We start from the raw sequence: 25,313 nt of genomic DNA, 5'->3' as shown, positions 1-25,313 counted from the left end.
TGAATCCACACCATCAACATTGGAATGTCCATATACCAGTGCAGAATTAAGAAAAGTTATAAGTGAAAGGAAACCTTCGTCGTCACCAGGAATGGATGGCATATCATATGAATGTATACAAAACTTACCGCAACTGGGGATAGATAAATTATTAGAACTTTATAACATGATATGGAAAAGTGGACAAGTTCCCCTTCAATGGAAGGAAATTGTTATAATTCCAATCTTGAAACCAGGAAAAACACCAGGATGTTCTAAAAATTATCGGCCAATAGCACTAGCGTCATGCTTATCAAAATTTATGAACATCTTATACTTAATAGAATTACTTGGTGGATTGAATATAACAATATATTACCAAAACATCAAATGGAATTCAGAAGAGGAATGGGGACAATAGATGTTTTGACTACACTTATTTTAGACATATGGTTGTCAATTGTTAGTCGCGAATTTTGTATAGTTGTTTTTCTGGATCTTTCTAGTGCATACGATGCAGTCCTTATAGATTTGCTTGTTCAAAAAGTAAAAACTCTCAATCTTCCTAAGCAATTTATTAAAAGTATAGTTGGATTATTACTACAGAGAAAAAATTATGTTTGTTACGGTCAACAACTTTCGAATGCTCGCACAGCTAGTCAAGGACTTCCGCAAGGTGCGGTGTTAAGTCCAACATTATTTAATTTGTATACTTATGTTCTTGGTAAACAAGTATTGAAGTATGCTAGATTATTGCAATATGCAGATGATATTGTTATATACAAAAGCAGCAAGAATCTATCTGATGGTATAGAGAAAACACAACTGGCTTTAAACGAATTATACACATGGTGTGATAACAATGGCATAAACATTAACGTAGAAAAATCGTCTGTAATTGTGTTCCATAGAAGAAGATTACAAACTCCAGTTGTGTTAGACATTAATGGATCACACATAAAACAAACTAGGACACACAAATTTCTTGGCATTATGTTGGATGATAAATTGAAATGGAAAGCCCAAGTAGAACACATGGAAGAAAAGACACTTAAGGCGTTCAACATTATAAAATGTCACACAGTCAAGAAAAAGTGGGGAGCAGATCCTAGACTACTCCACATTGTTCACAAGCAAATGCTAAACTCAAGATTAGAATATGGCTCTTTCTTGATTAACAATAATCTAAATTGGGCATTTGGGAAAATATCTTCAATACAATATCATAGTTTATGTAGAATCTTTGGTCTATGGAAATGAACACAGAAACAGGCTACGTTTGTTGAAGTAGGAGAACCACCATTTCATCTACGGGCACAATATCTTGCGAGAAAATTCTTAATGAAAAAGATGTCTTCCATATCCAGTCTGTTAATACCAAAATTATCAGTTTTACAAGCCTTAATCTCATCAAACCGTACAGCTAAATATAAATTAAATCTTCCAATCTTATTCACAGCATACAAGTCGATTAAGGATTTCATACCAAAAGTTATTAGATTTTCAACGTCTCCGTGCTTTACGACAGACTATTTTAAATTAGCAACAATACTTCCCGTTCACTTTCCTCCATATCCAGATAAAGATACACGAACGTCAATGCCAAGTATGGTGAATAACATATTCATGGAATATGTACACACTGAATTTCATGAAGATTTTTATACATATACAGACGCATCGAAGTTTGCAGCTGGTAACACTGGAGCTGCAATATATTTCAATAATCTAATGGAATACAAAATCTACCCATTCCCAGCAGAATTTTCAATATTCAAGGCAGAAGCGTTTGCTATTCGTCAAGCATTGTTGTATATACAGGAGAAAAACCTCAAGAGGGTAGTGATCGCCACTGATTCAGCATCAGTCTTACACTCCCTGGGGTCGATAACAACTGATTACTATGTAGACTGGTACATTGTTAACATAAAAATTTTGTATCACAAACTAACCAACTCAGGTTAGAATATTTCTTTTGTCTGGACTCCTGGGCATACATCCATAGAAGGGAACCACATAGCAGACGCATTAGCCAAGTACGCAGCTGAAGAATCAAGTCACAGATCGCTTCGGATTAAATTTTCTGCAAAAGCGCTAGAGTCGCATGCTAAAACAGAATTGTTGAAAACTTGGCAGAAACAATGGACAAGTACAGGGAAGACTAATGGGAAAAATATTATTCAATTCAACCACTTATACCTAAAGAACCTTGGTTTCAAGAAACTCTTTAACAAGCCTTCTTTGATGTCGGCTAAATTACACCCTAGCCCCTAAAGACTTGTACACTAGGAAGATTGTTCAATCCCCAATCTGTCAGTGTGGTGCAACTGAAGGAACACCTGATCACATTATATTTGAATGTCGCCTTAATGTAACTATGCGTGATTATTTCTTAAGAGATGTAAAAGAAGCAGGATATAATGGCGCATACGCCTTGTCAACACTTTTGAGGAACCCAACTAACAGTGGCGTATGCTGGGTTTAAAACCTGGGCTATCTCCTTTTATCATAATGTTCAAATGGGAGGCTCTTTTTCGTTCAATTTCTTGGATTTTAAGGTGATGTGACATTGCGATTAAAATACATACATTACAATTTACTAATAATTATAAAAATAACACTGTTTCATTAATATAAAAACAATAAGGAAAACATTTCAAATATTTCATGGTTATTTATAAAATATAGAGGCCCATATTGTGAAATATTTATGTAGGCCTACGTGCGAGAATAAAATATATGCGTATAATAAACTTCTTACATTGATTATTTAATTTGGACAGGAACTCCATTCTTCTCTTGGCAACCTCTGTGGTAAAATGGTTATTAGCACAGCGCACTATGATGCCAGGGGACCTGGGTTCAAATCCAGGCCTGGACATGGGTATTCTTTGTGAATGACCCTTCATGAATTTCAACGTATCGTCACTCATTCTCATCGTCGCGATTAGCTAAAGTGGCAGAAGAGCAACTCAAAATAACAAATCAAATCCATTCTTCTCTTCTTTGCGATGCCCGAGGCCTGCATATCTTCACGATTTGAAGTTTATCCTCATGCAAAAGCAGAGTAAATTGTTTCGGCAATAGTTCGTTAATTATGTCATTCATTTTCGTTCACTACACGACGCAGCACAGATCATTCAAAACATATATGTGTAATTCACGCACTCAATACACTTAAGAAAATCCACGCAGTAAGAAACCTAATTTTCTTAAACTTAGTTCAACGCGATTTCCACTCGCAAAATGCCCTTTGTCATCTCCGGCCAGTCAGTCTACCCCAGCCAGTCATAAACAAAGCTGCAGAGGGTTTGAAAACATCGTAAAGCGTGGTTTGTACGTTGAAGGTCAGCGGCCTGTGAGTTCTGCATGTGTTCGATGGGACAGTGTTGTTTTGGCCTAGAGGACAAATTCCCTATCACATACCAGCCACTCTTTTCCCGTTCCTGTAATAGTAGTTTAGTTTCAAAATTTCCCTTACCTGGGAAAAATCCCATGCTGGTTAGCACATTGACATCACTGTAAGGTTTTACCGCCGTTGTAAAACGAAGAGTTCCCTGTATAAGAAGCCACTACAAATACGTCACCGACCGCCTCCTGGCGCTGGTCGGGGAAGAATTTAACCGCTGAAGCTTGGTGGTAGTTTTAAAGGAAAGGAGTCCATCCCCATGTATAGAGCGAGCACAAGGAAAACAAACCTTGGACGAAAAATCCTCTCCTCGCGGGAGTACGGTGCGCAGGAGTCGCTGGTTTTATACTATCATATTTTCCCGCGGTCGTTGTTTGAGAGTGAAGCATCAGTCACATTTGATAGTCGATTATTTTCTGTATTTAATCTGGGCTTCGGCGATAGCCTAGGTAGCCTAGAATATACGCGCCTGCCAACTAAGAAAATAATATATGTACTTACTAACTATATTGTGAGAGAAAATATTGTATTATAAAATTATGAAATGTAAAACAAATGTAAATGGTGCATTGCTGAAAAGCTACAACCAAATATACATTTATATATATATATAAAAAAAATACATTCTTAGAGGAGCCTGACCCCTGGACTATATAAAATATAGTCCAGGGAAATAAATATATACCATTCAAAAGGGCTTTAATAATAATACTGTGTAAAGTTTTGGTTAACATGGTATATATTAATAAAGCACAGTGAGTGGTTTAGGATAATGGTGGAAAGGAGGCAAGTTCCCAAGAAACACAAGTTTAGAGATTTTTTGGGTGAAATTTTATTGCAGCTATATAACATGAAGGATGGGTCTGGTTTTGCATTTCATAGTCAAGTTTCAATATGGAGGGCAAAAGAACATTTCCTGTATGTTGTGCATACTTCATATGCTATAAATGATGAGATGAGGTGAAATTTTTATAACTACTTGATAAAGTGGGGTATTCATGCAGGCCTACATTTGGGCTAAATAAAGAGGCATTTCAATATGATGCACCTTTACTTGGATTTTGATACAAATTCGTATCATTAAAAGTAAGGTCCAACTTGGATTTTGATACATTTTTGTATCATTTTGTTGATTACGAAATTAATGTGCTTTTTGGACCTTGATACTTTTATGTTTGTTTGGAAACACTGACACAGGTTTAGAGCAAGCTTGGGAAAGTCACATGGATGAACCCCCTTCCCCCCAACACATCCATGCCACATTTCCGAGGCTTGCTTTGACAGCTGCGAAACAAACACAATGAATTTTATGAGCTTGTTTTCCTCGTACCAGGCTTGGGTAACCTGAGCTATCTTTTGTCATTGCCTTCCGGGGTGGTCTCTTCCACACCGATAATGAGTCTGAGTGGGGGTCCTTAGCCTGACCCAAGGCTAAATATAGACCAAGCGAAGCCAAACTGCACGTGACACTTGACTGCAGGAAGGAAACACATTTTCTGGGAATTCTTTGTCCGTTGGTGCAATTCTGTTCGCCTCCAATGTCCCCTCTTCCTGCACCCACCCTTTTCCTCTTCTTGCATCGCAGAAAAGTCAGAACAGATACGGCCGGAGTCTCGTGGTGACAACAATCACTCTGTGTTTGTGTTACTTTGTGCCTTGTTTGTTTGGTGTGTTCTTGGGCAATATGCAAATTAGCTATTTTTGGTAAAAACAGAGTTTCACATTTTGGCTCATTATTCAACTTGTATGGCACCTAGGAACATGAAACAAGTTTCATTCTCTTGGGAAACGTCCATTCTTCGAAAAGAAGACTAAAGTTCGCATCCTCTTCTCAAATAGCAGGGGAAGAGGGGGCAAACTCCAGATTTGTTTTATTGAAATTTGGGGGCCGCGGCTCCCCCCAAACCCCTCTCCTCGGTTCAGCATTCTGAATTGTAAACGGTTGCATGCCCTGATATTTTAGCTGAAAAACAAAAGTTATCCAAAGTAGATTGCTCTCATAGTGCCCGAGTTCTTACGATTTTTCTCCAAAAAGTGTACAAATTTAAAATTCACGCGGAAAAGCCTCGGCGAAACAGGGGTTACTTCCGTAAAACCTGCCCGGCGGTCTAAAGGTTAAACCTACCAAGACCAACTTCATGAATACATATAGTATGGTTGATACACGGAAGCTACATCTTCCTATTAAAAACTAAAACAAACAATACAGAGGAAGCTTCATTTTGCATTTTGCTGCATTATACATTCAATCTACATGGCCCCAATAGTGCAAATTTTGTGCATTTTAAGTTATTCACCCCAGTCTCCCTTAAAAATGTAACATTGAGGTTTCACTGATCGAAGAACATCTAACTAATGATGAATCTCTGGACCTGAAGAACGAAAGTACATCTCTGCTCAAGTAGTGACTCGAGAGGGCTCGACCAATGAACAAGTGCGAGGGAATAGGATTCCATGGAACAGGGAAAAGGGACTGCAGCTATCAGTCTTTGCAGCAGCATGTACTGCTTCGCTACATCCACTCCCTTTCTCCCCATCCCTGCTGTTAAGCAAGGCCTTGTTCCATAGATTCCCAGGATAGAGTATAGTTGTAACAGGAGCGTATATTACAGGCTAGATAGGCTATCTGCGAAGCCTGTAGCCTAGAAAGGAAAATACAGCAGAGAAATCTCTTAGAAACTGTGTGAATTAAGCTGATTTCAAAAGATGATAATGGCGATTCTGAAGTTGGCAACCTGAATTTTCATAAGTTTGCAACCTGACTACCATTGGGATGGCAACATGGCTTCCTTGAAGACATCAAGAGTGAGTCTAGTCTTCTCCCTTCCTCCATAGCCCAGGTCTTACACTCAGCCTATGCCACTGAGTTGAAATATATGAAAAGATGAAGTGAAGCATGAATCATTTAGTAATTCAGATCATGCACTGGACATTGTACATAGATATTTAGAAACTAAAATAACTCTTCTATTTTCTATTCCAGTTTACTTTGTTAGGAAACATGACAGCTTTTGCATTTGATAAATTTCCCCATTTATCCCAGCATAAAATACTTGTGACTTTTGGAATTTGTTTTGTGCTTTATTGTGTTGGTCTTCCAATGGTAACAAAGGTGAGTATTTTACCTAACTATTCTTGTAAATGTATTGAATTCTTTGCACTTTACACAACAATACTACAACCTTGTAAGTACATTAAACACTTTTTATTAATATACTGAAACGATGTACTCACTTATCCATGAAACTGTTTCTTATGGTGTTTGAAACATGATTGATTTTATGTACAATTTGCAGTGAAAAATTCATGCTCAACAAGGACTCGAACCTGGGTCTCTGTCACTGAGCTACTGAGCCAGCCTGGCTTCACCTGATTTCAGTAGCGTAGCATCCTAGTACGCCCATACGCCCGGCGTTCCCTGATTTAAAATTTTAAAAATGCGTAAATGCTGTAAATATAAAGTAAAACGTGACTAATTATATACATGTTTGAGCATTATGGCATTATAAAAGCTATTTTTCGCGATCCGTCTACAATGCTCCACTAACAGCTCTCCTTGTAGCATTTCTCTAATGTCTTTGCTTGCTGGACACCGGCTAGGTTTGGCGTACAGGGCCATGCCTGCCTGTAGGCAGAGAGAAGGAGGGAAAGCTTGTGGCTTGGATCTCTACAGCACGGGCGAAATGCTCTCGCCATACGCTGGCGTCTGGAGCACCTGATTGGTTCTAGGGACCATGTGACCTTTCCTGCCTTCCGATTCAAGGTGCTGTACTTCCGATGCAGACAACAGAAGTAGAATTCCCACCCGGTTTTTCGCACTCGTGCCTCTGCTCGTGCTGTGTGACGCTACAATACGCAATATTGACTGACGTATCTTTAATGACCACTGCATTGTGTACTTTATCGCAAGAACAGTGAAGTGTATTAAAAAATAAAAGAACAAGAAAGTTGATAAAGTCCTCGTGGTAGAAGTTCAGCCTGTGGCTGCTCTACCACCTAACCCACAAAACTATTTATTTAAAAAAATATTTTTTCGTTAGTATCTAACTGCCTAATATTGTGCCAGTGGAAATGTTTAGCATTCGTTTCAAAACTCTTAACATTGTATGATCTCTTGACAAAATTATTTTAAAATGTTTATCAGCATTCTCAAGGTACAATAAACAGTGGTCTGAAACTCTGAATTACTACTAATAGGCACTGTTACGTCAGTAGAGTGTACGATTGTTGGATCATCCACCCACCTTCGTGTCAGAGTGTTTTGCACAGCACGCTAAGACGCCAGAGGTTTCCGGTTCGAATCCAGGCCTACGCATCTTTGTTCTTTGTGAGTGTCTCTTTATCAACTTCATCAATATCATCACTCATATTCATATTTGAGATTAGCCAAAAGTGGTAGAAAGCGAAGTAAAATAAACCAAATCAATTAATAGTTGTATCATCCACAACACTGAAGTCTACTGTTGTTCTTGAGGTGCTTGTGATTCAGGTAGGTTTTTTTTAATTACTTGCGTCATGCCGAAAGGTTTCCTTGATTATAAAATACTGTTTTGCTACACATGTGTTACGTGTGGAGCAAAATACTCCGAATGGTGTACGGTGTTTCTGACTTGAGCAATCTAATTAAAAATGATATAAAACACCAGTGCTCCAAACATTTATTGCACACTGAGGCATCTTATTTTCTAGATAAAACAAGCATGGATCATGTTTTATCGGAACCCGGCTGACTTAATGTAATAAACACAATGAGATTGTGATTTTAAATAGACAATACATATGTCGGCTAATTCCATAAGTAAACTCTTAAGCAAAAAAAAAAAAAAGGCTTACCCTTCCTTCGAACTTGGCATTCCCATCTGAAATGCTCATGCTACGCCACTGCCTGATTTTTAGCTGCGGAACCGTCTCTGCAAGTGCTACCGCAAAAAAAAAAATTGTTGCCTTTGAAACACTGTAGACGTCGACATTGTCTGGTTCCTTCCAGCATACAGATGTTAATTCATTAAATTAGGTACACACATGCGATGCACTACATAGAATTTTTGTCAAGGTCTACTGTATTTCAAAGGCAACAGATCCCGTTGTGGTAGCACTAGCAGAGATGATTCCACACATGTAAAACAGCGACAGCGAAAAATCAGGTGAAGCCAGGCTGGCTCAGTAGTAGAGCAATGGCACGGTATAACAGAGACCTAGGTTTGAGTCCTGGTTGAGCCTGCATTTTTTGCTGAAAATTCTACATAGTACGTCTTATGTGTGTGCCTAATTTTATGATTGATTTTCTTTACTTTACTTCAATATTCTGCCACATTTGACTAATCACAAAGATGAGGATGAGTGATTATATGATGAAATTGGTGAAGGAACACTCATAAATAGGGAGCGGAAGTTGATGAAATGTCATCTTTTTTCTGACATCTCGGACACAATGTCCATTACATATACACAATATTACACTTCATCTAGAACCCAAAAAAGGTAACTTTAAAGTGCATTTTTTTTGCTTTTTTTTGCCATTTATCAGGTTTTAGATCATTTTCCCAGATTTTCGGCATTTTTCGCAATGTTCGGTGTATTGTTTCATCATATTTTGTCACTTCTTTCATTTTGGTAATATTCTTGAGTCTTTTCACCAAGGTGAACATAGGCCTATATAGATCTCGCAGGATTGCAATTTACGAACAAACAAAAATTGTCTTACATGGTTCGTGATAATTTATATTCTTTACAGTGCCACAGAAACACACCACACTACAGCACCAGGCAAAGATGACGGAAATTAATGCATTTTACACCAATTTATTAATATAATTTGTGCTAAAATTAATATTGACTTTTCATTTAAATTGTTTTAAAATTATTCAGTCCTTTCCATTGGAAATCCTCTTTGCATATTTTAATTGAATGTGCAAGTGGTATAATTTTGTTATTTTTTTTTAAAAGCAAGATTGCATTTTGATTAATTTCCTTTTCATTTCAATATTTAACCTAAAACTCACAAATTTAATGGTAATTTTTTTGCATTTTTACGTCATTTTTTCCCATTTTTTAGGACATTCTATAGGTCATATACCTATATTTTTAAGGTCATCAACTTCCGCTCCCTACTCATAAAGAACACCCAGGATATAAACCTAAAACTCCTGGTGTCATAGCACACTGTGCTAACTACTCGACCATGGAGGTAAACAACATTCTTGAGATACAATATTTACAATATTTTTCCTGTTACTATTTTTTTTTACTATGTCTTTCTGGGAAGGAGTTGTTTCTGTAATGAAGGGATAAAATGAAACATGCCACTCTCTGAAAGTTGTGCAAGTAATATAAATCAGGTTTTAAGTAGATATAAATTTTCTTTGATGATCTCTTCTTTCTAAGTAATTATATATACTCCGATACGTATCATTTTTTATTGTATGTGTTATAGTTCTTGTACTATAAACATTCGAAACCCTGGAGGGAATTAGGAATCACCTTGTACGAGGGTCATTCGGAAAATAACCGCCGCTTGGCTGTAAATAAAAAACCCGCATACATACAACAAATTTTTACTTTACATCTGAAAGGTACAACTGTCCTCTATTGTTCAACATAGTCGCCATGTAAATCCAAGCATGTGTCATAGCGTTTCACAAACTTACAAATCCCTTCTGCATAAAACTCGGCCACCTGGGAATTCAACCAACCTGTCACAGTATTTTGAAGATCCTCATCATCAGTGAGGTGCTGTGCCTCAAGCCATTTCTTCATGTGAGTGAACAGATGAAAATCAGAAGGAGCAAAGTCCAGGCTGTACGGGGGATGATAAAAAAGTTCCATTTGAATTGGCGCAAAAGGTCTTGTGTTCGCCAAGCAGTGTGAGGGCGAGCATTGTCATGCACGGACACAACCCCAGATGTCAGCAGACTGCCGCGTTTGTTCTGGATGGCTCTTCTCAGTTTCTGCAAAGTGTTACAGTAAACTTCAGAAGTGGTTGTCGTACCACGTTTACGATGAATGTCTGCCGCTTACAGATTTTTTGCCCAAAGAAATCTTATCACTCTGCGTACCTCGCATTTGGCAGGATTTTTGATGGCAGCACACATTTTGTGAAGTTATAACCAACACACGCGCGGCACTATGATGCTCTCACTAGCACAGCTGGAAGCTTTCTGAATCACAGATTGCGTGATGTAACAATGGTTGCGCTCCACGCCACAACGGCGGTTACTTTCTGAATGACCCTCTTATATGGATTAATTTGGGATTTATGTCACTAAAAGGGTAAGAATAAGTAAAGATAAAATCTACTTGTCATTTTAATACTGAATATCAATTGTTTCTTGAAAATGCATATTGTAAAGAAAAATAACAAAAAAAACTATTTAAAGGTTTTTTTTTATTAACTGTCTCTACTTTATATCACATCAGAAAACTAATGGTACAAATTTGATAGCTATTAGTGCCTTTAATATTAGCTATAAAAGATAACAGCGAATTGAATTGTATATTGTGTTTACATGCAAGTTAGATTAAATTATTATATTGAAACTTTGAAATATTGTGCAAACTGAAATATTATTCGAATGTTCCTTATTTTCAGCGTGGAAGCCTATTGCTGGATGCCATGGATGGGTATGGTGGAGGGCTGGGTATATTGGTCATCGCTGCTTTTGAGACAATGGGGGTCATGTGGGTCTATGGCATACAAAACTTCAGCGATGACCTTCATTTCATGCTGGGATTTGAGCCAGACCCCCTTCTGAAAACCATCTGGTTGATTAGTCCAGTTGCATTATTTGTAAGTTGCATATGTAGGCCTGAGTTCATATTACTTTGAACACATACTGATATACGTAGATGCCAATACTATTATCTATTCCAACTGATACTAATACTTAAACATAGTAACAATTTAAGTTAAGTTAAAGTAGTTAAGAATATTAGTATTTAATTGGAACTATACCATATCAAACTTGTTAGAGTTTTATGTTAAAATATCAACAATATCATACATAATTTAAGTCCCGCACTATGGGCATGGAGTCTAAGGCATCATGCTTTGGGCTCTGGCTACAAGATGTTTGCAGGTTTGAGTCTCCTAGGGGAAGCATAACAACTTTTCTGCTGAGATTTTGGCAAGCGTATGGAACTGGTGGCCAGCTACCATCATGAGGAAATTGGGGAGCTATAAATGAGTAGAGTAATCTGCTCATGGAAACCTGCAACAATGACTGAGGATTCATCGTGCTGACCACACATCATCTCCCACCTCGGCAGATGGGAGTGAGGCTGGCTGTCGGTTGGTAGGCAGGCCCTGGACCTTGCAGGCTGTTGCGACATGGGTTAATATTATTGTATGTAATTTAAACAGAATATTACACTAGCTGTCAACTAACAATAGTAATGAAAATTATATATTTTACATAATTTTCAGGATATTTCAACTCCGCACGGAACTTTATGGACAACTAGGGATTATGCCACTCCAAAAAAGTATCAGCTAAAGTTCAAATCACCAACCCTGAGACCTTCTGTAAACAAAACCACATGCATGCAGAAAGCATTGCAAACTCATAGAAGTAAAATAATTCACACAAAAATCCAGCATTGTTACAGGATTCATTACGTAAGGTAAAACAACGGCCAATTGTAGTATGGGATACGCTGCCACAAATGACATCTCACTTTAAACCCAATGCTCTTTCTTTTGTACTTATTGCTTCACCTTTATGGTTAACTCTTTGCACCAGTAATCATTTCCCATAAATTTGGCTTCTTTCTTGCATGCGAATTGAATATATTTTACTTGCATTTTTTTAGACAAAATGATATAACATGGTAATGTATATTTCTAAGGTTTGATATAGATAGGAGTATATTTGAAATTTGTTTATGTAAATAAAATATATAATGGGCATAAACAGCCATATGCAATGCTATAAGTCCAATAAATATATTGATGATGATGATCAAAACAAGACAAAGAAAGTTCGTAAATTTATTGTGGTTGGAAACTTTGACAAGCATCCTAATAACGATTTTTCTTTCACCAAATATAGTGCACTTCGTAAAATAACTTGGCAAGGCAAGATAAGTCTGAACATTTTGTAGGAATATGCATTGTAACTTTCAATGAGCTTAGAGATTTGTGTACATAATGATATTTTATAACATTGGTTATTTTCTAAAAATAATCATGTGAACAGCAAGGAAGTAGTGCCACTTTCAGCATGGCGAGTTCTATGCGTGTGGGAAGGTCTCCGTGTTCAGTGATACATCGAATCGGTGAGACGGTATGTTTACAGAAGGTCTCAGGGTTGGTGATTTACACTTTAGTATTGGTAGGGAGAAGCTAATTAACTGATTGATTTGGTTTATTTTACTTCACTTTTCTGCCACTTTTGGCTAATCGCGAAGATGAGGATTAGTGATGATATGATGAAATTGATGAATGGACACTCACGAAGAACACCCATGCCCAGGTTGGGACTTGAACCCAGGACCCCTGGAATCGTAGCATGCTGTGCTAAACATTCCACCACAGAGGCTGGTGGGGGGGGGGGGGAGGTTATGCTGTGGTTTCAATTTTCATGTAAAATTGTAGATCCAGTCTTAAGTTGTATATGTTTGTAAATAGGACTTAAATATGCTACTGATTTTTCATGAAATTGTCTGGCAAAAATAATGTGTATAAAGAACACAAAAAAAGGGGGGGGTATACTTTGACAGATGAGCACCCCTGGTTGGCTCAGCATTCATCAAGAATTTTTTTTTTTTTTATGGATGGGACAGATTATGTGTTACTATCTTGGTATCAGTCAATACAAGCATATCACTGTATTGCAAAAATTACTGAGTTAAAATAAAAATCCATCTCGAAAGCCCTCGAAGGCCTATCTCCCGACTGCCCATCTCCCTCCCACAATCCTACCAAGAGGTGTGGAGATCTTCAACCAGTAATGGAGTGATGTGGGGTCAGCATGTCGAACCTGCAGCAGTTATAGGAGATTTCCCAGACCGGGTTACATTGCATGCTCGTAGCTCCCCAATTTTCTCACGATGGTGGGTTGCCACTGGTCCCATACACAGGCCGAAAACCCCGAGACTGAACCCAGGCAGACTCGAACCCATGCCGTTCTGCAGTCAGAGTCCAAAGAACAGCGCTTGAGAATGCACGGCCATGTAGGAGGACATTACTAAGAGTACTGATCATGGGCGTCGCCAGAAATTTTTACAGGGCGGGGGTTGGGCAAATGATAAAAGTTGAATAGCAGAAAAAATAACAATTAGTATTATAACCAGGGTTATAAATGTCATTATACAATAATAAATATTATAAACTAACAAAAACAAATTTTATTCGAAATAATAATTACTACTACTATTATTATTATATAAATGTGGAGACTCGATCCACTAAACGAGCGAAAACCAGGACAACTATTATCCATTATTTCTTTTGCATTTTATGCAGTTAGTATCTGAAATCCATTTTGACATTAACTTTTGCATGTCTCATCCAAGAAAAGGGTTTAAATGTTAGGGGGAATTTATTTTCATAAATTTTTTGTTGTGTGACCTCTCACCTTCAACTGTAATTATTAGAATTTTTAAAAACTGTGGAACCTTTTGTTCTTTGGATGAAAGGGTAGAATATAACCTTTTTCCTGTATTTTTCACTCAATGTTTTCGATCCAATGCATTTTTACCTTGATTATTCTGTTTGAATACTAACTAAATTAACTTTATTTCTGTTCTTAACAATAAGAGTAACAAACTTTCGTCTTTCTTGTATCTTTAAATGAACGATGTCAATTTCCAGGGGGGGAGGGAGTCCACAGACCCATTCAACTCCCTCCCGATGCAATATATCTAAAGGGTGGCGCAAAAGTCATCATTCTATTTGAACTGACCTTTATTTTGACATCTTGTTGATTATATCAGTAGTGTTTTGTCAGTTAAATAGAAGATACTCACGAAATTTATTGTGTGCGAAAATGAATAAATATACCCCACAAGAACGTGGAAAAATTGTGACAATTTTGCATGACATTTTTCCGGGCAGAGTAATTTCCCGTTTTGCTGATTTGCCATAGCCAGCCAGGTCTCCCGATTTGACCACTTCAGATTTTTTCCTTTGGGTATATTTCAAGTCATTGGTTTATGTGAATAAGCCAGAGACCTTACAGGAACTAAAGGACAATATTCAGCATGAAATTGAAAACATTTCCCCGCAGATATCCAATACCATGGAAAATGCAATAAAAAGAGCCCAAATTTGCATCAATTCGAATGGTGATCATTTATTGGATGTTAAATTGAGGACATAAAACTTACAAATACCAATAAAAGTTTAAACACAAAAAAACCTACCTTGTTTAATTTAAAACCCAAGCTATAGGGTAAGAAAATCAGGTGATGACTTTTGTACCACCTTGTATAAATAGCCTGTCAGTTGGTGCAAAATTCTGCCATTTTGTTAATATTTTTATTAGGGTGTGACGATTCCACTTTAAACCAATACCTCTCACAGATTCCCACCGATATCAATACCAATACTTGAAAATTGTAATAATTAAAAGTTGTTCAACAAAATATTAATGTGTAAGTATTCCACTTTAATTATATTCATTGACTTACCAAGGTTTTTACTTTATAATATTCATTGTTATGGGTTTGAATCCCAGTCTGAGCATGGGCGTTCCTTTATGAGTGTCTCTTTGTCAATTCGCCTTCATTGCTCAATTACCCTAGAAGCAGAGAAGTGGCATAAAATAAAACAAGTACAGTTCACAAGAATGGAAATAAATATTTTGACTGCAATTATGCCATGAATGTTTATAAATCCAAGTAATCATGTTAATTTATTCTTCATTTAGGTGGTGCTTTTGTACTCAACTGCGAACTGGGAGGATCCTGTTCAGGGTGAAGCTTTCATTGTGATTGGTTGGATTGTATTTGCTTTAATTGTAATTCAAGTGCCAGCATGGTTCATCACCAAGACAGTCCGAGCACAGCTAATGCATGGAGTAAGCACACATTAAGTCTATATTACAAACATAAGGCCAGCCACACACGACACAATGAGTCATTCTTGTTGCAAACTGACTCAGGGAAGGTTTAACATGAGGCTCTTATGGGCAGCTGCACACCGGATAAACATTTGACTCAAGTCACTTTGCAACGGTTTGCGACAAAACAATGAAGGCCCGTGAAATTTGGTCTGACGGGAGCATCTTGCGACAAAACGATCTGCGCATGTGCCAATCCATTCACTTCAGGCACAGACATGTAATAACAGACCATAAACGGGGACAACTTGAAGCGAGCAATTAAATGTAGTTATTGAATCTTACATTAAATGGTTAATATCGTATTTTATAATCCATTATTTACTAGAAATATATTCAATTCACAACATATAAACTGATGCATCAATTCTATATACACTTTGATACACTGATTCTGTTGCAGGGTGAGCACTCTAGGTCCTTGATAAAATTCATGTATAATTCCCGGTTTTCAAGGATTGATTGATTGATTTGCATTATTTTACTTTGCTTTTTGTGACATGATGAAATTCATGAATGGACACTAACAAACATCCATGCCCAAGCCGGGATTCGAACCCAGGACCCCTGCCAGTTTTCAAGGAGAAATTTCCAAAAGCAGATGTTTTTCCTATTTCAGCCTTACTTATTTACCCCTCTCACCACCCACACACATAAACACAAAAATATATTAAAAATATAAAGGGGCCTGTGCAATTCCAATTTAACCAAAAATTCTAATTCAATTAAACACTGTGTGTGTTTAATATTTAATTCAAGGTGCGGAGTTTACATTTGCCATTTCACATACTCAGATTCAAAATATTATTACATCTACAAACATGTCACAGATGTTACGGGATATATTAATCTATGAAAAATTGTTAATTGTGTAAGAATTTTAAACTCAATTTACCTAATCAACTTCAAGATATCTTGCAATAATCTTCCATCTGTCAGATAGATTGTTCTGCAAAGGACACTAACAAAGCAAAGGGATTGAGAGAATTCTGTTCTATTTTCCACGCAGCCTTATATTCCTTCCTCAACAAAAATAAAAACTAAACTGTGAAAAATTTGCCTAAGAACATTAATAAATATGTATAAATTCATAGGGATTTTTGCAATTTTTCACGTCTGCGGAGAAAAATTTACGTAAAATTCAAGCATAATTCCCGGAGCCAATAATTTATGCATAATTCCCGGAATTCAAGGAATTCACGGTGAGTAGCCACCCTGTGTTGTAAACTGTTATACTTATAATGTATCGTTACATGCTTCCCAAATTATAAAAGACAAGCCTAGACCTACTGTGTACATGGTCGATATCTGCAATCAGATTTAGTTAATGCACAAAATGACTTGTTGTGTTGCATCGCTTGTGACTCGTCATGTCGGATCCAGTGTGCAGCTGCTCTAAGACATCATCAGTGGCACAAGTAGCAGATTATGATTATGAATTGAATACTCAGTAGTGCACAGTTGCTGAGGCACTATTGAGTTGCATCCCCCCAGACTGAAGTTCATTGATAAAACCCTTTCGGTGTACAGTCATGGTCACTTCTTTGTTGTAATGATTCCATTGAAAGTTAATGGGAGTGTTACATCCCAGAACTGTCTGTGACTACAACTGCATTAATGTTTGTAAGCTTTGTCACTGGATGGTATTGTAGTTTTCATCATCTTCAGTTTGTTGCAAGAAAAAGTTACAATTCTTTTTCTAGAGGGGGGTGAACTTTCAATAAAAACAAGCATGTTGGGCAATTGCTAACGGAAAATATTACTGAAATAACAATTTGCAATGAGCCACTTCTTATGCATATCTATTGTGACCCACCGTATTCATAAATATCTACTTTTAAACTAAGCATTAATACAAGTATAGTTTTGTTTTTCAGTTATTTATTTCAACCGTAAGCTTTGATTGTTCAAAATTATGTCTTGTAGCAGTTGTATTCAAACTGTGTGATGCGCATCCCTGGGAAGGTGACGAAGTTTTGCAGCAGAGGCATGAGAACTTCCAAAAAAAAGAAGAAAAAAAAAACAGGAAAAAAACGACACATTTAGTAATAAGAATGTTTCTTTTGTATGCCCTTGGCAAAAACCAAAAGCATTGAGACAGTTATGGTTGGTGAATCTGCAGCTAAAGAATGAGAAGTTTGTGTGTCTGATAGCACGTCTAGTCGTAGAATATGTAACCAGGCCGAGGATATAAATAAGAAATTATCCAACAAATTAGTGAGAAGGAATTTGCAAAACAATTGAATGAGGCAACTGAGAGCAACAGTGATGCGAACTTGATCTGTCATGTGAAACTATCACACTGGATGCAACACCAAATGACTTGTTTAAAATTATTGATAACTTCAAGAAAAAAGGCAAAAACAGGAATATTTTCAGATCCTGCTCACTTCATGTCAGGATGTTACTGAGGACTGCAAGCTCTTATCTGTAAGAAAGCTCCTGACACAATCAAAGGGAGTCCCCGAGTCCAAAACCCTCAGCACTGACTTACATAAAGTACTATGACTGGCAATAATAGTAGTGAACTATGTCAAAAGTCGGTCCCAAAAGGACAGATTTTTAAAAAAAATATGTGTTGATATGGGAGTTGAACACACATTTTTTTCTCTGTATTATTGCAACACACATTGATTAGTAAATATCCAGAATGAGATGTGCCTTGCATATTCCATGGGAAAACTGGCTTGCCAGAGTGCTTATTCATTGGATGACACTGCTTAGTCAGCTCCTCGAGTCCCATTGCCGCTGTTTTCTGGCTTTTGAGACAGGAGCCCTCTACTTTTTCAAGTAACTCGCCTTTGCTATAAACATTGCACTATGCCTTTTATCATAATTTATAATCAAGTGATTTTTTTTTACTGATGGTGGTTATCCCTTTTTCTCATGATTATTGACAACACTTTGCAAATACTAAAAATTGTACATCACCTACATTAATCACACATTGTACAAGGGTGAATCAAATATAAACGGGAATTTCTTTCGCACGGCCAGGGAAAGTGTCGTACAGCCCTGTGGCATTGAGGTGATGATGGTGTGGGTGTGTAGAGTCTGTTCCCTTCCTGGAGTTCTTGCCAGCTCTCCACATCTGTCAGTAGCATGATGTGAGCAAGAGGTACACCCATCCGATGTGCAATGCATCAATATCAAATTTCTTACAAAAGAAGGGGTAAAACCGGCTGAAATTTTGACAAGACTTCGAGCTCAGTTTGGCGAGTTCGCCCTTTCAAAGACCTGTGTTTATGAATGGCACAACTTTTTTTTTAGGGGGGGGGGGAGGTCAAAAAACTGTGGAAAATGAAAGACATCAATGGTGGCCAAGGACAATCGTCATTTAGGAAAACATTCAGGTTGTTCAGGACCTTATTGAAGGTGACCGTCGCTTGACAGTGAGTGAAATTTCTTCTGCAGTGGCATAAGCTATGGTAGTGCTCATGCAATCATTCATAACAACTTGGACTACTGAAAAATCTCTTCAAGATGGGTTCCATGCATTAGAGGTCTGCACGGGCCTAAATTGTAAGGCCCGAGTCCGGCCCGGCCCGAGGAAATGAAACCCAAACCCGACCCGAGTCCGATAATAAGTAAACATGAGCCCGGCCCGAGCCCGAAAACATAATTAAAATTACTTTCCAATTCAGCATTTGAAAAAAAAATGGGCACTGTTGTACTTCGTGCTCCTATTCTCATTCTCGAAGTAAACCATAATTTCAATAATTAAAAATTATTTTTCGATGACAATATTTGCTAACAAAATAGCCACGAGGCCCGGGCCCGACCCGAGCCTGAGAAGTTCTGGTTATTTATGGCCCGAGTCCGGCCCGCGGGCCAGGCCGGGCCTAGGCCCGAGCCCGTGCAGACCTCTACCATGCATCCTCACCGAGGAACAGAAAAATTTGCAACTGGAAATCTCCGAAAGGCTCCTGAACATCCTCCATATAGTTCAGACTTATCCCCCTGCGACTACCATTTGTTTGGGCCACTGAAAGAAGCACTGCGAGGTAAGCATTTTGAGGATGTGTAGGAGTGGAGGAGTTCGTGTGGAACTGGCTGCAGGCATGTCCGTCGACTTTCTGGATAATGAGATTGCCAAACTCCATATCCGCTGGCAAAAATACATTTCAGTTGCAAGGAGCTATGCAGAAAAGTAATGCATTTGTATTTAGTTTCAATCAATTATGAAAATTAAATTCCTGTTTATATTTGGTTCCCTGTCGTATTTTCATGACTTGTATATGTACTGTCAGTACATAAACACAACAGATTTTGTGTTGGTGTTTCATGGTAGTATGTAGTTACTATTATTGGCCAGGGGTCGTAGGTTGGCCTGAAATGGGTGTTCTTTGTGAGTTTTCCTTCATCAATTTTATCACTCATCTTCATCTTTGCGATTTAGCTAGAAGTGGCAGAAATGTGAAGCAAAACAAATCAAATCAATCAATCATTATTATTATTGAGGGTAGGCATGTGCAGATTTTGGCACCTGAGGTGAGCCATGACTGCATAAAGTTTGAAAACCCCTGCCTTATAGTATGCTATGCATTTTGGTTTTCTTAAACTCATTCATCACATTAGTTGGTTTCGCTTGTAGTCTCCTTCTTTCCAAACTGAAATTTGAGCAATAATAATGAAAGTGTGAGATGGGTGCAACTATGGGACTAATTCTGGGGGGCCAGAATCAAACTTGGGGCTTATCTTTGGGGGGAAGGGGGGGACACTAGGGTTTTCCATCCCATAAAAGTAGCACCCAGGATGATTTGCTAATAACTGTTACATTTGTGAAATCACAAATATTACTATTTATTACTTTGCTCCTCAGGTCCCAGGTAAGGTAAGTAAACCCCTGTGCATGTAGCACCATGCCATCAAGGCACAATTAGGGGATGTGGGGTTAGGGTCCCACACATTCTCAATCTCAGCCTTTTTTGGAGGTGATGTGATCAGCACCATACTCTGGCTGCCTTTACCTTCCAGATAACCATTGATTGAGCCCAAGACCCGGTTTATGCAGGAACAAGGCCAAAATAATTCCAACCTTAGATCACCCACCTTGGAATCGAACCCAGGTTTCCCACACGGCAGTCAGATTCCCTTCTGACTAGACCACTGTGGCTCCTTTCAGGTCAAAACAGGTTGACAAAAATAATAAACCTGAAAATCTGAAGGGGCTCAAGTGCCTCCTTGTCCCCACTAAGTTACACCTATGAAGCATGAGTATGAAGATCAGCACTGTATGTGTCACAACGTGTTTTGCAAACCATTGACGATCACTTCTAGTTAATTTGACAACATTTTGGGAGGGCTCTTGCGTACATGAACTATATGTGGGTTCTTCTCTTCTCTCATTAATTTTCATTACATTATAATAAACCTCAGGTGTTTAAATATGAAAATAAAGATTCAAGAAAATTCAAATTAAACTTTATACTTGAAAAATTGTGTGAATATAAACACTTGTTTTACAAGATTAAAGTTTAATTTCTATTATTTTTAGCAACCTACAATTTTTATCATTACTAATAAAACATTTTAAAAAGTAATTCTGAAAGTTTAGAATAGTTAACAATAGAACAGCAGACGATAGATTGTCAAATTAACTATTGCATGCTAATTTTGAAGATATTTTGACTCAGCAAAAGATTTGCATGGTATTTTTGTGGATCCTACAAGATAACCAGAAAATATTCGATAATTAAATTTGAATGAATAATTTCTGGTACCGATATTACTGGTACTGCCTTAGCCTTAATGAATAAGTAACCTCTGCATACAGTGTGGAATCATATACAGTGTGTCCCAAAAGATTGTTTACACTCTTTGAACGTCAATAACAGGAACACAAATAAGAGCAAGCACAAACTTTTTTTGGTGTCACATACCTTAGAGTTATAGATGTTCAAAATGACCACCATTGGCAGTAATACATTAAGTGCAATTTGAACAGATCGATAAACAGCAGATACGGTTTCTGCGGGAAGGGAAGCGTAGGTTGTCTCAATTGCATGCCCCACGTCACTCAGTCTCTCTGGCTTTGTGGCGTACGCAGCATTCATCACAGTTCCCCACAGGTAATGAATTAACTGTGTTAAATGAGGAGGTCTGGATGAATATTCGACTCTTCTTATGTTTCTGGAAAGAAAAATTTCTCACCTCTGCCATTTTGTGTACACTAGCGACTACTGCTTTGCAGGCGGTGACAGGACTAAAAACAAAAGAAGGCCTATATGCTCTCACACATGCTCAACATGGCAGCTTCAAATGCAAAAAGTCCAGTCAAGTTATCTTTAATAGTTCTCTGTTATTAAAGTTCAAAGAATGTAAACATTATTTTGGGACACTGTATTTTATAACTACTTTCAGAATTGGAAAATATCTTTGATGCCAAGACCCATGTGGGGGCCAGCAGACAAGGATACGTGGGACAAACGCCAGGATTATCAAAGAGCACCCAACATACGATTTGCAAACTGGTTTGCCAAACTCAATTGGAAAACCAAAGAAACAGGGTTGCATGGTGTGTGACAGACCAAATGCAATCAAGTGTGCAAAGACAAGAAGACTAAAGTGAACACATTTCCAACCAAAACTGGTGCAATAACTAATCCGTTAGAAACCGTCTGTGGCAAGATAAATCACATTTCATTACTGCAAGACCCAAAGTTATTGAGTAAGTGACAATATTAATGTTGAAACTTAAACAAAAGACTGTCAAGTGATGATGCCTAAGACATTACATTGCTACAGCTGAATGAAACTAGAGAACGACAGGAAAATTCTATAATGTAGCTGCCTAGCACATAAACTTCAATTGTATAATAATTTTTCAAAAGATGAATATTAAAAAATTTGCAGAACTTTTCAATCTGTAACATTAAGTTGCTAGTAGTACTCCAGAAAAAGTTCTTCATATTCAAACGTGTATATTTCGTTGGAATTTGCCAATATGAAATTTGAACCAATACAGATAACTGACATACGAGGTGGTATCAAAAAGTTTCGAGACTAGTTCTGTAACACGCCAACAGATGGCAGCGCAAGGCTGCACGCGCAGGCACAGGGAGCACCAACCTTCATAAGTCAGTGTGCCAAGAGACAGCATCCTGTGTACATCGTGAGCTGTGCAGCTGGTGCTCTTCTGACCACGTGCGTTACCACATCTGCGATTTCATCATGGACAGCAAGTTAGAACAATGAGCGAAGGTGAAATTCTGTGTGAAACTGGGCAAATCCGTCACAGAGACGCTTGACATGATTCGGCAAGTGTACGGCGATGCTGCAATGAGTCGTGTGAGGTGTTTTGAGTGGCACGCGCGCTTCAAGAGTGGAAGAACATCACTGGAAGACGATGAGAGATCAGATTTGCCCAGTTTCACACAGAATTTCACGTTTTCTCTGTTCTAACTTGCTGTCCATGATGAAATCGCAGATGTGGTAACGCACGTGGTCAGAAGAGCACCAGCTGCACAGCTCACGATGTACACAGGACGCTGTCTCTTGACACACTGACTTATGAAGGTTGGTGCTCCCTGTGCCTGTGCGAGCAGCCTTGCGCTGCCATCTGATGGCGTGTAACAGAACAAGTCTCGAAACTTTTTGATACGTCCTCATAGTTCATTCACAATCTTAATTAATATATGTACCCAGGAGACCGCACTAGATTTTGTTTAAGGAAAGGGACTGTGCATCTTGAAATTTACAGGGTGTCCAGCAAAGAACTAATGAAAAAGAATTAGGGTTGAGCCAATATTACTTTGAACCGATACCGATGACGATACTCTTACTGATGCTCACCGATACTGATACTTGAAAATTTCAAGTTAAAATTTGTTCAAAATATTGATCAATATTGGTGTGTAAATATTCATCTTCAATTATATGCATCAATGTACCAAGAAATTTGCTTTACATAATTCAAGAATTACAATTGATGTTATGTAATCATAAAATACAGTTTTTCTTGCAAAATTGGTGCAAAATAAAAATAAACTTTGAATTTTGCATTATTTCCAGAATAATTAGACTCTGCAAAAGTGTCACACAGCATTTTAGTGGATCCCGTGAAAGACAAATATGCTGGGAAATAATCGGCAGGTTTCGGTAGATGAATTTCAACCGATACTTTCCGATACATCAACATCAGCTCAGTCCTAAAAAGAATACATCATGTCTATACAACTACCACATTTATTGCCTTGAACTACAATCAGAAAGAGAACTCAATTAAGTTTTTATTGCTACAGTTGAGACTGCTTTATATAAATCTCAGTTCTGTGTAATTCCATTTTGTACCTAAATTATTGTAGGTCCCGGCAAAATGTAATTTAAAAATAGGTTAATTAAGCCTTATTTGTACGTAATGCATTTATATGCAGTTTGGTGTTATATGCACTGATTTTTATAAAATGCAGTTGATTTGTACATAACCGGGCTACAACGTCGTCACAGAAGTATACATTTCTTGTCATTGCAAAAACACAAGACGAGTTTCAAATACGAAACAGGATAGGCAGGCATGATCTCGAATAGCGAGAAAGACTAGTGTGGCGCAGCAGTGTCACAGAGAAGGCAAGGAGATGTGGAGAACAGCATAAAATCAATCAGAGGTGAAAGATTTGCCACAGTTCTTCAGAACATGAGATGCATTTTCTCTTGTAGTTAATAGTGATACAAAGGTACACATGTCAAAAAGATGCCGATAGCTGATGTTTCCCGTGTTCCATAATAAAAACAGAACAGCGGTTCCTTCAGTGAACGTTTTCAGTCGGATATGGAGAACAGAAACAGAAAAAGTTACACGTTTGACCAGAAAGTAAAATTCATACGGGAAGTGTATTCTTTAATGTAATGTATTTAAGAATCAAACTTTTAGAGTCATTACTATACCATTTAATGACAAAAATAACCTGTATTATACTGTATCTTGTTCCTCAAAATAGATACAATTACAGTATTTTAATAATGATATGACATGGTATCTAAACCTGATTTGTAAATAATTCTGTTATAAAAATTATTTTCTCTTTACCTTGACATACGTATAACTCAGGTTCAACTGTAAGACGTGCAAAGAAAGCCTGCACCTGATTGATATAATCCTAGGAAAATAATATTTTTTCCTCTTCATGCGACTCAACACTACCTATCACCTTGTCCCAGGTTCAATCCTTGGTGGAGGTATATTGCACAGTGGTTCACACATGACTTAAAACAGTTCCAGTCAAAATTTGCCCATCTGAGCATAAACTGGACTTACAAGAAACTTTTCTAAATTGCCAGTCTCCTGAAATTTCCTGAATGTCCCTAATGCAGGTTACTGTTGGGGCGGAGGAGTACTGCATTATTCTAAAAATGGCAGTGCCTTTGTTTGACCAACTTCATTTCAGCATTTATACAGGGTGTTTTCGTGACCTTGATTCAAACTTGCAGGGTGCATGGAGACTGACTCAAATATCAATATGAGATAAGGATGCACCATTAAAAAGTTACGAGCCAAAATTATTTGGGGATTTACATTACAGTGGAATAAGACAGTCTCAAGTCATAATTGATATGTTTGATATTTTTATCAATAGATGTCAGGGGCTTTCAGATTTGTTTTATGTTTACTCTCGAACAAAGAGAGTGAGTGACGCTCAGTCAGTTCGCGAGACAATATGGCCAAGTGTGCTCAGTGATTTCATTCAGTCCATCTCGTTGCATTGCAGCAAGTTTGTACACACATGTCATCTCTTGTTTTAGTCAATATATCTTCGTTGTTATCAGTGAGTGTCATTTGCAATCATTCGAGTCGAATCACCTTATGGAATACAATATGGTCCTCCACTCCAGAGGCATGGGTTTGTGATAAAGCGACATGCAGTAAG

At 37.8% G+C, this 25,313-nt stretch overlaps 1 protein-coding gene across 5 annotated transcripts in view; it reads left to right on the top strand.

The window, feature by feature from the left end:
• Positions 1 to 22,277, top strand: part of LOC146004686 (sodium-dependent nutrient amino acid transporter 1-like) — an 80,976-nt gene extending 58,699 nt beyond the window's left edge. For all 5 annotated transcript variants that reach the window (XM_083143621.1, XM_083143619.1, XM_083143622.1 and 2 more), the window contains exons 10-13: positions 6,372 to 6,500; positions 10,977 to 11,174; positions 15,256 to 15,405; positions 21,811 to 22,277. In XM_083143621.1, the coding sequence (XP_082999747.1) occupies positions 6,372 to 6,500; positions 10,977 to 11,174; positions 15,256 to 15,405; positions 21,811 to 21,972 (639 nt within the window). In that variant the 3' untranslated portion in view covers positions 21,973 to 22,277. The remainder of the gene's footprint in view (positions 1 to 6,371; positions 6,501 to 10,976; positions 11,175 to 15,255; positions 15,406 to 21,810) is intronic.
• Positions 22,278 to 25,313: the final 3,036 nt, after the last annotated feature.

Source organism: Lepisma saccharinum, chromosome 22 (assembly GCF_977018435.1).
Source record: "Lepisma saccharinum chromosome 22, izLepSacc3.1, whole genome shotgun sequence".
Classification (NCBI taxonomy): Eukaryota; Metazoa; Arthropoda; class Insecta; order Zygentoma; family Lepismatidae; genus Lepisma; species Lepisma saccharinum.
Note: the sequence above shows the minus strand (reverse complement) of the source record. Positions and strands in the feature narration are given on the sequence as shown.